The following is a 14481-nucleotide window of genomic DNA, read 5'->3' on the forward strand; positions in this document are numbered from 1 at the left end:
AAGAACGATATAGTCATCCTATTATACACATATGTTGTTAAATGAATTATCAGTGATTTTTTATCATGCAGATATTTTCAAGTTTTTGCCTAGGGCAATTTATCCATCTTTTATTTTATTGTACTCTTTTTTGTACAGTTTATGGAGGAATTCTTGAATTCTTGTGTGTGTTCTTCTGGTATTTATATGTTTGTTTCTTTAAAATCTGGGGTTTGTTTGTGTGGAAGGTGTGAGGTAAGGATCTAATGTTATCTTTTTTTCAAATGGCTACCTAGTTGCCCAGCACCGTTTTATTAAAGAGCCCATCTGTGCTCCAGTGATCTGAGAGAACACTTTCATCATGTACTACACTTCTATATATACTTGAGTGGATTTCTGGATTTCTGTTCTCTTCCATTTGTCTTTTTGTTTATTCAAATTCCAGTGCCTCATTGTCTTAATTATAGAGATTTCATAGCATGATTTAATAGCTGGTAGGACTCGACTCCCCTCATGGTTTTTTATCTCCCTAGGGTATCAGGTTTTCTAGACATTTTTGCATATTTATTTTTCCACATGAATTTTAGTATCAACTTGTCTAGCTCCATAAGAAGTTTGGTGGTATTTTTTGGAGGATCGCGTTATTTATAAACTTCTGGAAGACTGACATCTTTATGATGTACAGTCATTCTACCCAAGAACAAGGGATGTCTTTGTATTTGTTCATGTCTACTTATGTATCATTCAGGCACATTTTAAAGTGTTTCCTATATAAGTTCTGCACATTTCTTATTAGGCAGATTTCTAAGCATTTCCTCTTCCTTAATGCTGTTATAATGGAGTTTTATCTAGTATTATACCTTTTGACGGTATATGTGTGTGTGTGTGCAAACTGTTGGTTTCTCTCTGTTATTTTTTGTTTTGCTAGCTTAATTCTTTTCTTCTTTGAGTTAATTTGAGCATTAGTTCTTTCAGGTTTTTCAGGTGTACTATTACATCATCTGCAAATAATTTTACTTTCTGTTTTCCAATTCTTATGACTCTAATTGATTTCTCTTGTCTAATTGCACTGACTCTTACCTCTAGTACAATAATAAGTAAGGGTAGAGATAATAGGCATCCTTTTCTTGTTTTGATCCTAGTGGGAATGCCTCTAGTGATTCTTCATATAGTAGATGCTGGCTTTGGACTAAGGTTTATATATTTTATCATGATAAGGAAATATCCATCAATTTCTATTTTCATGAGTGTTTTTTATTAGAAATAAGTGCTGGATTTTATTAAAGAGTTTTTCAGCATCAATGGAAATAAATAATCATATGATTATTGTTAGATCACTTAATATGGTATATTTTATTATAAGATTGAACCAACCTTGCATTCCTGAAATAAATCCCCTTAGTCATATTGAACTATTTTCTCAATACAATGTTGATTCTGTTTGCTAACATTTATTTTAGGATTTTTTTTGCACCAGTATTGGTAAGTGATATTTGTTTAAGTAACAATGTTATATTTGCTTCATAAAAATAATTTGCAAGTTTACCTTTATTTTCTATGCCTGAAGGAATTTATGCAGCACTAAAACTATCTAGCCTTTGAAGGTTTGTACCCCCTGTGAAACTCTTTAGGTCTGGTGCTAATTTGAATGGTGGGAAATTTCTTGACAATCTTCTCTATTTCTCTATAAAAAATTGCTCTGTTGAAGCTTTCTATCTCCGATGAGGTCATTTTAGTAAACTGTATTTATCTATTTCACTATCATTTTTAGATTGATTTGCAAAGTAATCTCATGAATTTTTAAAATTTCCACTTTTTTCATAGTTATCTTCCCATTGTAATTTCTTCATTTTATATTTGGATTTCCTCACTTTTTTCATTGACTCAGTTAGTTAGCGGTTTGTCTATTTTGTCAATTTTTCAAACTCCATAGGTCAATAGCCTTCCTATTCTGTTTCACTGATTTCTGATTTTATCTTTATTATTTCTTTTCTCATGGCTTATTTTGTTTTACTTTGTTGGAGTTTTTCCTTTTTGAATTGGGAATTGAATTCATTTGTTTTCATTTTTACTGAGATAGTATTTTAGGCTGTGACTTTTCCTTTTCTTACTGCTTTAGATGCATCTCATAAATTTTGTCATGTTGTGTTTTCATTACATGAATTAGTTTTAAAATGGGGAAAACCTGGGAACCTCTAAGTAACATAACTGACCAAACCAAAAGAAATTAACTTTAGTTCTGAGTGGGCTGCCCTATGCGTTGAGCCTTCTTCTCTTTTTACGATTTTTCTGAATCTGTGGCAGAAGGCATCAGGTTTGGTAACATGGGTGGTGCCTAGTTTTTAACAAGATGATACACGTATCTATTATCACATAGTCAACGGTAGTTATCGGTCACCTTTTGTGCGTCAGTAGCTGTGCTCTGCAGACCTGGGGAAAAACAATGATCAAGACAAATACGCTTCTTGTCTCCATGAGACTTTCCAGCCTAACCAGAAGATATGTTAAACTAATCATTTCAAATTATTTAAGCATTATACCTGTGCCAAAGATATGATTGAGGGAAGACGGAGGAGGGAAGCTAAGGTGGCAGTTGCCTTGGGTTTCTCCATCCTCCACTTCTGAGTTCATACTTATTGACTGATTGTTATATCCCTGGCACTGTGTTGAACGATTTACATATATTATTTAAGCCCTATAGCAACCTGAAGAGTCAGATACCTCTACTGTTTTTTACAAAGAGGCAAACTGAGGCTAAAAGTCTAAGTGTCTCAGCATTGATTGCAAGGTCAGGAGTTGTTGGAGTGGGGCTTTGGCACCAAGGAGTACGGGCTATGCAATCTATCCTGCATTTCACCCAGTTCACATCTTGGGCTTCTCAGCAAGATTTTGTTTGAACGAGGGCTTCCTATCCTTAAAAAACATTTGGAAACCAGTGACACAGTGGGGAGAATGCCAAGATCAGGATAAGAAGGAGTTTTTGGATTACCGCTGACAGAAAACAGTCAAACTAGCTCAGGTATAAAGGGGTATCTATTGTTTTGTGGTTTCCAGGGAAGGGCCAACAGGCAGATGCTTAGCAGAGCAGGATGCAGCTGAGCCTGAGGAGAATGTTCCAAGGCTATCTCTGCCCTGGACTCCTGCCTGCTTATCTCTCCATATCCTCCTCCTCCTCTGTCATGGCAGTCACTCCCTTCAAGATGGAGATCATGGCTGCCAGCCCTCCAGAGTTTTACTTCCTACTCTTGTGCCATTTCCCAGTCATAGCTTGAAAGATCCTAGGGAAAGGGCTATAGATCTGGCTTGAATCAAGTGCTCACCCTGGATCAGTCAGCTGAGGCCAGGGGTGTGGTAGGATGTAAGAACATGGTGCCCTCAAGGGTGCCCTCAGCCCCCCGCTGTCCCCGGTGGGGGGGGGGGGGCGGGTACCACGACCGCCCAGCATGGAGATAGTGCAGTAAATACGGTCCCATAGTCAGAAAACCTGGGACAGGGTCCCTAGAGCCCCTCCCTGGTTTTGAAGCCTTTGCAGTGAGCCCAGTAGGTATCCAGTAGCTTCGTCCCTGAGAATATTCCAGGCCGGTGAGGGAGTTGCAGACTGTAAACCCCAACTGTGGTATTGTGTGCTAAGTTCTCCCGGTCCACACTGGGCTCTATGGGAGGGAAGGGGCTTAGGGAAGGTGTCCATAGATAAGTAGTCCTGAAAAAGAGTGTAGCCTAGCAGATAGGAATTCCCAGGTTGGAAAAGGGGCAGGAGAAGAGGTTCAGGGCGAGAGAGTGAAGCCTCTTTAAGAAGCAAAAACTTCTTCTGTCGGGAAATCGTCCGGGAAAGACATGGGGGCAGGTCTCTGCAGCCATGTTTGTAGGTTAAGGGCCTGAGACTTGATCCTTTAAGCTGGGGTCCCAAACAATGGCCAGTTCACTGCCTGTGTTTATTTCATTACAGTTAAGGATATAAGCCAAGGTAAGAATGGTTTTCACAGATAGTCATAAAACCTGTCATCATTGATTGGAGTATAGGGAACATAAACTGAGCCCCCACTGAGTGAAATCTTACCTGCACCAAAAAAGAAACCCATTCTTCTCCTGAGTAAAACTAGATTACAAAAACACCTACTCGTAATTTCATTGATAAAACAAACTCGAGGAAGTTTGCTCTCCCTCTTGTTATGTATGTGCTATACAGTAAGCCTCAATGTTTGTCTCTATATTTAGAGACAAAAGCCCACAGTATTTACCGTGTGGCCCTTTGCAGAAAAAGTTTTCTGAATGTTGCTCTAAGCAGCTGGGCGCCGTGAAGGGAATTTTAAGCAAGGCACCACAGGTCTATATTTGTACTTTGGATTTAAAAAAAAAAGAAACACAGTAAGGACAGTGTTGAGAATGGACTGGAATGGGCCAAGAATCAAGGCAAGAGGCTTGAGAAAGATGAGAAACCTCTGTGAAATGGTGGTAACAGCAACACCCAGACTTTCTTCCCCCCACATCGTCCCAGGGGTAGAATGAGGGGAGGGAAGTGAGGCTGCTTTATAGAGAGTGGCAGGATCCAGTGGGGCCCAGGGGGCCACAGAGCACCAGAAGGAGAGGACAGAGCTTTCCTGGCCGAGACACTGCCTGCCCTTGGGAGCCTCCACTGTGATTCCTCTTCCGAGGGTTCAGCCTAGCCACTCAACTCTGGGCCGGGGAGGGACCCCAGGAATGGGGGAAGCTGGCAAATGTTAGCAGATGCCCAAGAAACTTGAGCAGGGGCCACGTGAACCTTCATGAGGGCCCCGCTGTTCCCGGTGGGGTGGGGCGAGTACCACGATCCATCACAGGCTCAGAGCCAGGCTAGCTGCAGCCCAGGGCGGCTCGTATGTCATTCCTAATCCTCACAGCCCAGCAGGTCAGACCTTAGTAGCCCTGTCTTACTGGCAAGGGGCCTGAGGCGCCTGGAAACAAGTAAGTTGTATATGGGCAGGTTCCTCTTAAGTAAGGTTCACCAAGCATGGGATGTTAAAGCCCTGCATGAGGGTGACCTTCTGAATCTGACTCTGGGGCAGGGGTTCCTGCGCCCAAGGATCTGCATTTTAACTTCTGGGGGAAGGTTGAGATCAATGCTCTGGGCCCCTACCCACCCACGGGGCTTAAAATCAGCTCAGCCTCGAGAAACTGTCAAGTTTCATCACTCCCAAAGACTGCCATGGAAGTTAGTGATATTTTTTCCCTTTAGTTTGGCCTCATTAACCATCAGTCCCAAACACCATGGCTTTGACATTTTAAAGCTATCAGGCCATTTGCCAGAATGCGGGAAGAAAGGGTTGAAACTTGTATGTCCGTCAGTCATGCGTGCTGTCGTCCACGTGGTCCCCACTGCCACTCCTCCGTGTGTGCCCATCTGAGGACAGGGCTGGCCACACTGTGAACGCTGGGGCACGCACACAAGACTTAAAACACATCCTGCACATCTGTCTGCTGCTGAGCCCGACTTTCTCAGTCGCCATACTTAGCACCGGGCTCCGCGGAGCCAGCAGCAGCTTTCTAAAGTAAAGCTACAGGCAGAGTGTTTCTCTCCTTTTTATCATAACAACAGCTCTGTCCCCCAAGTTTTTGACTGTGGAACAGGAATCCAGTGAACACGGGCTTTTCCAGATGTGCCCTCCTGTGCTGAATGGCCTGGACATGGTCCTGTGGGCACAAAAAAAACAGGAAGGCACGAGAAACAAAGCAGACCATGGGATTAAATTACTGAGAGGAAAACAATTATTATTGATCTGTTTTTCAAAGGCATCTGCCTGCAGGGCACAATGGGAGAAATCTGCTGGCTCCAGATGGAAATTTCCACAGCAAAAGTTCCGTATGCTTTTGCAACATAGAGACCTGGTTTGATTCTAGGATGGGCGTCACTGCCAACATTTTCATCCAGGGGAAAGGCTGCAAAAAAGGGTTCCTAAAGACTGTTTCCCAGGGCAGTAGCCTCTTGGGACTCATCCTGGACCCAGTGACAGGATGAAGTTGGGGTGGCCTCCCCCCTTCATCTGGCCTCCCTAGTGAGTACTGTCCTCATCAGGGTCATTCCACTGCCTAACTGCTTCACAGCTTCCAACATTAAACATTTCCATAAAAGAATAACATGACGTTCTGTGAGTGACCTCTCTCCAAGAAATTCAAAACCCACTATGATGAATCAGTTGAAGAAAGGCAGAGGAAAATGGTTTTTATTCATAGATTGTAGATGAGAAAGCCGTCCCTGGAAGGGTCTCATGTGATCATGGATCAAGACCCTAGACCAGCCGTTCCTCCAGCTGGCCAAGCACCCAGAGCCTTCTGGTTGACAGCTGTCTTTTATACATAATTCATGCACTGTCATTCTGTCAGCGGACCACTGAGTTTTACTTTCCCTTTAGCCTGTGTGGTGTTTTCCTGGTTGCCCTGGATACCAGGAAATCCAGAGCAAGTTTGGAGTCCCCACACAGCCCCATGTTAGCCCACACTGTTTTCAGGTGTGGTCTTATTTATTGTCCTTGATCCTGATTTTCCTAATGGTCATTGACTAAACCCATTGCTGGGCTGCAGCAGGTCCCCTCCAGTCCTTTTTGGAAAGAGAGGAAGGTCATGCCATGAATTTCACATCAAAAAAAATCCTGTTCTTGGGTTGAGAAGCACACTTGAAGACGTTCCAGGTGCTCCATCGGTTGATACAGGATAACCGTGGGAGCAGATGGTTAAGGGATCAAGGTCATCCAGCGTTGACCTTCTGTGGAAAAGGTGGAGCCTCCCTTGCCTGCTATAGGCTAGGTGGGAATGAGAAGTCCAGCCCTGCTGGCCATAGGCGTCACCCTCTGCCAGGAAGAGGCCCCATGGGCACGTGGGTTTATGGGCACGTGGCCAGCGACGGAGGGAAAGGCAAAATCTCCTGCATAAATTCAGTGTGACCTTAAACAAGTGGAAAGAGTGATGGTCGAGAATGGCTGGTGTGAGGGGCGCCCGGGTGGCCCAGTCGGTGAAGCATCTGCCTTCGACTCAGGTCATGATCCTAGAGTCCCGGGATCGAGCCCCGCATCGGGCTTCCTGCTCAGCAAGGAGCCTGCCTGTCCCTCTGCCTGCCGTTCCCCCGGCTTGTGCTCGCTCGCTCTCTCTCTCTGACAAATAAATAAATAAAATCTTTTAAAAAAATAATTTAAAAAAGGAATGGCTGGTGTGACCACGCCGGCTCAGGAAGGACTCGGGCAAGACGGCTGAGCTCCATATCAGAAGGGAAACGGCCACGAAAAGGCAGCCCAAAGGGCTTAGCTTGAAGAGGGTCCGAATCTCTTGCTCTGTCTGGCTCTGAAATGGGCAAGTCTGGCTTCTATACAGAAAGCTGGCTGCTTTGACCAACATGTGGGTACGCAGCCGGATTCCCCGCAATAGCAAGTCCCGCTGATGCATTTGTCGTCTAAATGTTTGTGTTGCAGTTGTCCTGGAGAAAGATGATGGTAGCTTGCTCCAAGACAATGGCCAGGGGATGGAGCAAAGTCGTGGGGGAGTCGAGGGATGTCGATAAGGATGTAGAAGCCACGGCACATGGCAGCTCGGAGGTGAGGAGTGAGGGAGACAAGGATGCCAAGCAGACTTCCTAGGCTGGCACTCAGACACTCAGGGAGAGCTTTGCAGATGGGGTCCGCTCTCAGCAGCTGCGTGAGTGGCAGTCCCTGGGCCCCCCTTTCTTCCTCATCTCCCATGTCCCTTGTCCTGGGGCCCCTGGTCCCACCTTATCTGTCCTTCTGTCAAGGGAGGCTGCCTACCCACCTGTGCAGCAGGTGGGGCTCAGAATTAGTGGGTCTCCAGCTAAGGGAGCTGCAGGGCTCTGTGTGTGCACGCGAGAGAAAGAGAGAAAGAGAGAGAGAGAGGGAGAGACAGAGAAGGGGAATCAGAGTATGCTTCGTCAAACACTTTCCAGTCCTCCTGCCTGGGACCCCACCACCACCTTCCCCCCATCCTGCAAGCCTCAACTCACATGTCACCTCACAAAGGCCTTCAGCCTGCCCCTGTCTGCTCTGCCACTGAGGTGGACACCGGGGGGCATATTGCGGGGGCTCTGCAAACATCTCCACAGGAATGGGTGGGTATGGAGGAAGATGTGGGCCCAATGAGGGCAAGGCTGGTTCCTGCGCAGGGCTCGGGTGTGCCCCTGTTTCTGCAGGAAAATGTGAGCTGATGAATTGTGTTTCAGTTTGTCCTTTCAATTCTCCCAAGGTCATCATTTGAGTAAATCACCTCTGCCTGCCTGGTAAAGATTCGTAAAGGAAAGCCTACTGGTGTTCTTCTAACCCTTGAAGACATTTCGCACTCCCACGTATTTTGGGTTCTGGTACCTTTTCTTCTTAAGACCAGCCTTGAGGACTGATGTGAAAACCGAGGCACAGTTCATGAGCTTCTGGGTGATTCTCTGCCCTGGGCATACTGTTGCAGCAGATAACGTGTACAAAGGAGTAGTGATTTCAGATTTTGAGCATTAGAGGCTTTCTTTACAAATGTACCTTTCTCTGGCTTTGTTCTTCATTTCATATAAAGACAAAATACAAGTGATAGCATGACAGGCTTGGCATGGACCCTCACAAGGCGTGGCAAAGTCTGTCAGTTTTCCATTATTGAGCCACGCGGCCTTGCAGCTGGCTCTTCAGCTCTTCCGTTAGTAAGGAGGAGGTGTCCCCTCAGCACTTCCACTGTCTGACATTCCTTGATGGGAAGGATGCGGCAATTCTAGAACTTAAGGCTGGACGTTGATGGCGGAAGGGAGGGCTGAGGCACCCACAGTCCAGCTCTGCAGAGGCGCTGCTATGAAAATAAATGAATGGCCTTGAGTCCTGACTGCAGAAGGTGAGGGATTCCTGCCCAAACCAGAAGATACGCTTCTTTGTGAGTTTGGGTATTTAGCTGTTGTGGTTTTCTAAAGCCAGAGTGACTGAGTCAGCTAACCTCCATGCCAGAGCTGCCCCCACCGAGCCACCCCTCCAACCACACTGGGAAGGCGTGAGCTCTGGGGCACAGAGGTAGACCAGAGCTAGGAAGACACCAACTGATGGCTCCTGTCTCAGCTGCTTTGTCTCTGGGGCCCCTTAGGAGCCTAGCTCTCCAAACTCAGTCATGTCAAAAATAATTTTTTTAATTCCACATTAGATGCTTCAGGTTGTGTCTTAACGACCCCGGCAGCCATGAAGGACTGCGACGAGGAGGAGCACCTAGCCAACAGCACTCTTGCAACCACTGAACTTGCCTGGATTTGGAGGGCGGAAGTTTGTAATGCTCTACCCACGGTGAAGCTCCCTTACTGGAGGTTTTGGTAGCTGATGGATCCCTGGAGCCCCGTGGTCCAGCCATGTCTTCAGGCTCCATATACGAATTTCCTGAGATGACCTCCTTGTCCACTTGTGTCCTTATTCATTCATCTAGCAAATATGGCACACACTCAGCTGCCAGGGACCGGGCAGGGCCCTGGGGCACAAAGACAAGCAACACAAACGTGGTCCCTCTGGGGACAGCTTGCAGGCTAGTGTAGAAGCCAGCGCCCCCTTTTGTCTTTCTGCAGTGGGACAAAAGCTTCTTGTTTGATGTTTAAGGAATAATAGAAACACAAATGACTTCTCCCAAGCCCTGCAGATAAAATCAAAGAGAAAAAGAGCAATGTCACGGCTCCCCCAGATTCACCTGGATCCTGGAAACTTCAGGGTTTTTTGTTGACTTAAAGAAAAATGAGAAACACCCATGTAGGGACTAATTTCAGATCGGAGTGCGTTGGCCTTGGAAGAATCTGGAGGACACCAAACAGCTTTTATTTATGGTGTCGGATGTTCTATTGCCAGTGTTTGGGAGTTCTTTACTTAGTTCCGAGAGGTGCTTACAATGCCTAGCTCCCAGGAGGTTCAATTAACAATTTATTGACTCTGTCTCTGTCGATGTCTATATTTTTAACAGAAGAATCGAAATACCTATTTCACGCAAAAATGCTTAAACAGATTTAGCTAAGAGGAGCAGAACGTTGAGAAATTCAATTTACGTTTCTTAGATAAATACGCGGCTATGTAAACATTTTCTACTAAGGATCAGTGAGGGGTTATTTCACTCTTTTAAAAAGGTAGCTCTTGAAGACTATTCCAGCTAATGGGTGAATGATTCTTTCTTGTTGTGGTGCCAGGTACAGCGTCCCTGGGCTCTGTCATCATAAAGGAGATTAGGCAGGGGCTGAGGACCTGTTTCCCTCTCTTAGCTGGCATCCCTTTACATCTCTTCTCACTTCAGCTAGAATTTGGGGCAAATCTTCTTAATGAGGATAAGTAGCCTTTGCAAAAATCTATTAATGCCAGGAAGAAAAGAGTCTTGACTACCGGGGTCTAGGGAGTAGGGATGGGGATGGAGGGGCTCACCTCTCTTGGGCTTGAGTATTGATCATGACCCTCTCTCCCACCTCCGCTCTCTCTACAAACATTTTCCCCGGGGAAAAGGATCAGCACACAAGGTCTGGAATGGAGGTAGTTAGTAAAACCAGTGAGAATTTGTATAAGCTCTGTCAATTGCCATGTCATTGGTCCCAGGAATCTGTGAATATTTAGCTACTAGTATGTCTTTCCCTAGGGAATGAGGGGCCAGAGAGAAACTTTGGTAACCAAAGGGGTAGGACGGAAATTCCTCCTGACTTTTGGATTTTGGAGGCCATCTGTTAAGGCAGGGTAAACTGAGACCCTCAGACCGTCTCAAATAATCGCTATAATGTCGGTAAAATTCTAATGTCACGATGAACAAGTTAGCACCAAAGCATGTTGACATCAGCTCATTTCAAAATGAGCTGCATCAGAAGCACTCATAAGTATGTAAACAGAGGAGTCAGGTGGGTTTAAAATTAGACCTGATCTTTTACACTAAGTTAAGGTATTTCTGGCCATGTAGGAGAAAATGAAGTCTATTCTGGCAAGAATGTTAGCCCTGGACAGGGGCCTCTCACTGCCAAGCAGGAGTGATGGGAAAGCCTGCTTGCTTCCTGCTTGCAGTCCCTTCCTGAGCACCTTCTCTGCTGGCCCTGCATGGAGACACCCCCAGGCTTCCAACAGCGGGGAGCCACGCAGAAGAGGAGGGCTGGAAACCCGTCCCCAAAAGCAGTACAGAACTTTCTCAGGTTCCTGAATTTGCCAAGTTCACAGTTTATCTGTGGATTAAATCAGTGCTGGCTCAACCCCGTGGAATGAGCAGCACGTTGCCTAGGCCAGGCCTGGCCACGGCCCCAGAAGGGCTGGGGCTTGTTGGATGAAGGGGGTGGGATTTTGGAGAATTTGAATCATATGCTAAATGGAATAACAGAACCAGGGTACTACTTCCTGGGGTTACATAATTCAACCAACAGAGTGAAGATCTGTTATTTTAAAAAAGAACCGTGTCATATCTTTGTCTAATAATATTTCTTTCCTCCAGAAGACAGCCCCATTCTCAGATTCCAAAACCACATTCTCAGTTCCTCAGATTGAACCAAACATTCAGACAGTTTTGATATTTTCCACATCTTATAAAGACAAAGCATTTTGGCTGCTTGCATTTTAATTTTCTCAAAGACCTAAAAATGGTTGTCAGATCGGAACGAATAAACAGTCTTCAGTACAAAGTCCTCAAACCCTCGCACTTTTTTTGACTCAAGCTGTTACCATGTAGAAAAACCAATTCAATATTTTAAAAATATAAAGTATTTCAGATGTGCAGAAAAGCATGAAGAATGTAACAAACACCTTTGAGCTCACAATTCAATATAAGCAACAAGACATGACCCATACAGTTGAAGTCCCCACTATTCCCTTTCCCACCCCCACCTCCAGATGACTACTGTCCTGAATTTGATATCATTCCCATGTTGTCTTAATTATTTTACTATGGCCTTGTTTTACATGCTTAAGCTTTGTGTAAATGATATATATAATATATATTATAATAATATATAACATAACAGTATATAATGCATTCATCTGCAATTTGCTTTTTTTCTGCCTATAATCACAAGATTCATCTATGTGGATATATACAAGCACATCAAAAATCTGTATGATATTGTACATATACAATACATATATATATATATCACAATTTACCTATCCATTACTAAATATTGCCAAATTGTTCTAAAAAGTTGTCGTACTGATTTCAACACCCACTATCAATATATAAAAGTGTTCTTCTTGCTTAATACCTTTGACAAAGCTTGGTATTATGATCAGACTATAATTTTTGCAGTAGAATAGGTGAAAGGATGACCTTGTTGAAGTTTTAGTTTGCATTTCTGATTACTAGTGAGCTTAGGTGTGTTTATTAGCCACTTAGTTTTCAAATTCTTTGAATAATCTCTTTATGTCTTTTGATTATTTTCTATTGGTAAGTTGTTTTTCTCATTACCTTATAGGAGTTCTTTCTATGTTCTTAATACTAATCCCTTCTCAGTATTGTGCGAGTATTTTCTCTCATTGTACTTTGTACTTTCCCTCTTTGTACTTTGCTTAAGGTGAATTTTGGTGCATAGATGTTTTGAATTTTAATACAGTTAAATTTTATCAGTCTTTTACTTTTGGTTTGTCTGGAAGTAAGAAACACTTCCCTACCTCAAGGTGATGAAGATAAACCTTCAATATTTTCATCCAAAAGTTCCATTTATTCACTAGTTCAGCTCTTCCCCCTAGACCCTTCAGGGCCACTTTTGTCATCTGTCAAGTGTTAGACTCTCTGCCATGTTCTATTGATCTGTTTGTCTATCTCTGGATGAAAACCATCGTTGAGTTTTGGCCATTTGGGGGCACAACTTTCATCTTTAACCTTTCCTTGAGTTTGCCTTGGCCTGGTACAGGCAACCAAATAAATGGCAGCCCAATAAGCAGAGGGGAGAAATCAAGCCAAAGTTAGCCCTGGGTAAGACATAAACTGAACAGTTAACTCCTAAATAAATTAATTCCTAAGAAATTACTGTATAGTAATGAATATAAAAAGCCTATATAATATAGCATTTGTTAACAACAACAACAAAAAGCAAAGGCATTAAAAAACTTTTCTGGGCTATTATAAGGCTCATTTAATAATGGAAACTAGAGACCATCCCCAGTCGATACCAGTGTTCTTACCTTTATTTTCTAAAATGAACGTAAACATAGTTCATGCTCCATAGCATACAGCTAGTCATAGGGAGTTCTGTAAAATAGTGTTAAAACTTTACATGTGTTCCCTGGATCCCTCAGAGCATCCAGATTGAAGGTCCCTGAAGGTCTGTCCCTGAGAAACCCTGAGCATGCACCAGTTCTGTCAGGCATGGGTCTTTATTTCATTCAAGGGAGACTTGATTTTCCTGAGAAACGCTCTCAGTGACATTGTTACAACCTCATGATCGCTACTTGGTGTTCTGCAGTGTCTTCAGATTCAGACGCTCTTGTACGGATTACAGGACAAGAGAACTCTGGCCACCCAGCAGACGGTGGACGTCCTGTCCAAGTGAGTTGGCCTCCGCTTGCACTGTTTCCTTTGCCATTCCGATCTCGAAGGAAGCTGGTTCTGTAAGGTTCTGTGAACTTTCCGTGGAAAGTTTTACTGACTGACTTCCTGTAACTCATCAACTATATGGGACCAGTAAACTAGCTTCCCTTGCCCAGATACTAAGAAGAGATTAGCTCTTGAATAATGTCAGAAACACCCTGGGATTCTTCCTCCTACAGACCAGCGCCTGCAGGTCACCTCCCCTGCGGGAAGGCAAGGGCGCAGTGCTCTAGCTTGGCCGGCTGGCCTGTCAGGATGGGGGGGCCGGAGAGCCCTCTGACTTCACCTTGAAGGCCGACCCCAGGTCTTCCGCAGCCGGTGAGCAGAGAAGAGGCGCACGCTCCGCTGTAGAGATGCTACACCTCACAGAGCCTGTGGGCAGACTGCCAAGGAAAGATCATGGAAGCCTGGAAGGCGAGGAGACAGCCAGCAGGGGGCACTGTCTCAGAGCCCACCCCCTGAGCCGGGGCCCCTTCGGCCTTGAGCCGGCAAGGCCTCCAGCCCCAACCTCTCTGCTTGTGTTCTGCTCACTGAGCCAGCCAAGGGCTGATTCTCTCAGCTCAGCGAGAATGGTCACAAAGAATTAGAAAGCGGGAGAAAAAAATGCTGTGCCAGGATTCTCTTCTCATTTATCTTCCCTCCCCAGGCTCCTTCGTGACCTGTAGCTCACAGTCGTGAGGCTTCCCTTCACCGCAGCAAGGGCTGGGCCGGGGGGGGAACCGTGCGGAGGTCTGAGGGGCACCACACTCACCCCACCTTCTGCTCCTTGGCAGGACCCCAGAGGTGGCCGTGAAGTCTAGGCAGGCCCCGAAAGCCAAACCAGCCTTCTACACCGGCGTGGCCCCACACACTGTGCTGGGGAAGGCCCGGCCCAACGCGGCGGACTGAGCACCCCCCGCCCCGCACCCCCAGAGAGAGCTTTAGTCATGCCTGGGCGCCGACACTGAGGGTCCCCTATCAGCCTCTCCAACAAGAAGATGGAATCCGACA

General features: G+C 45.2%; 1 protein-coding gene across 1 annotated transcript in view; it reads left to right on the forward strand.

The window, feature by feature from the left end:
* The window catches only part of TTC23 (tetratricopeptide repeat domain 23), a 96713-nt gene extending 82232 nt beyond the window's left edge, over nt 1-14481 (forward strand). The window contains exons 10-11 of the mRNA XM_021680510.1: nt 13367-13449; nt 14265-14481. Of these exons, the coding sequence (XP_021536185.1) occupies nt 13367-13449; nt 14265-14379 (198 nt within the window). The 3' untranslated portion in view covers nt 14380-14481. The remainder of the gene's footprint in view (nt 1-13366; nt 13450-14264) is intronic.

Source organism: Neomonachus schauinslandi, chromosome 9 (assembly GCF_002201575.2).
Source record: "Neomonachus schauinslandi chromosome 9, ASM220157v2, whole genome shotgun sequence".
NCBI classification, from domain to species: domain Eukaryota; kingdom Metazoa; phylum Chordata; class Mammalia; order Carnivora; family Phocidae; genus Neomonachus; species Neomonachus schauinslandi.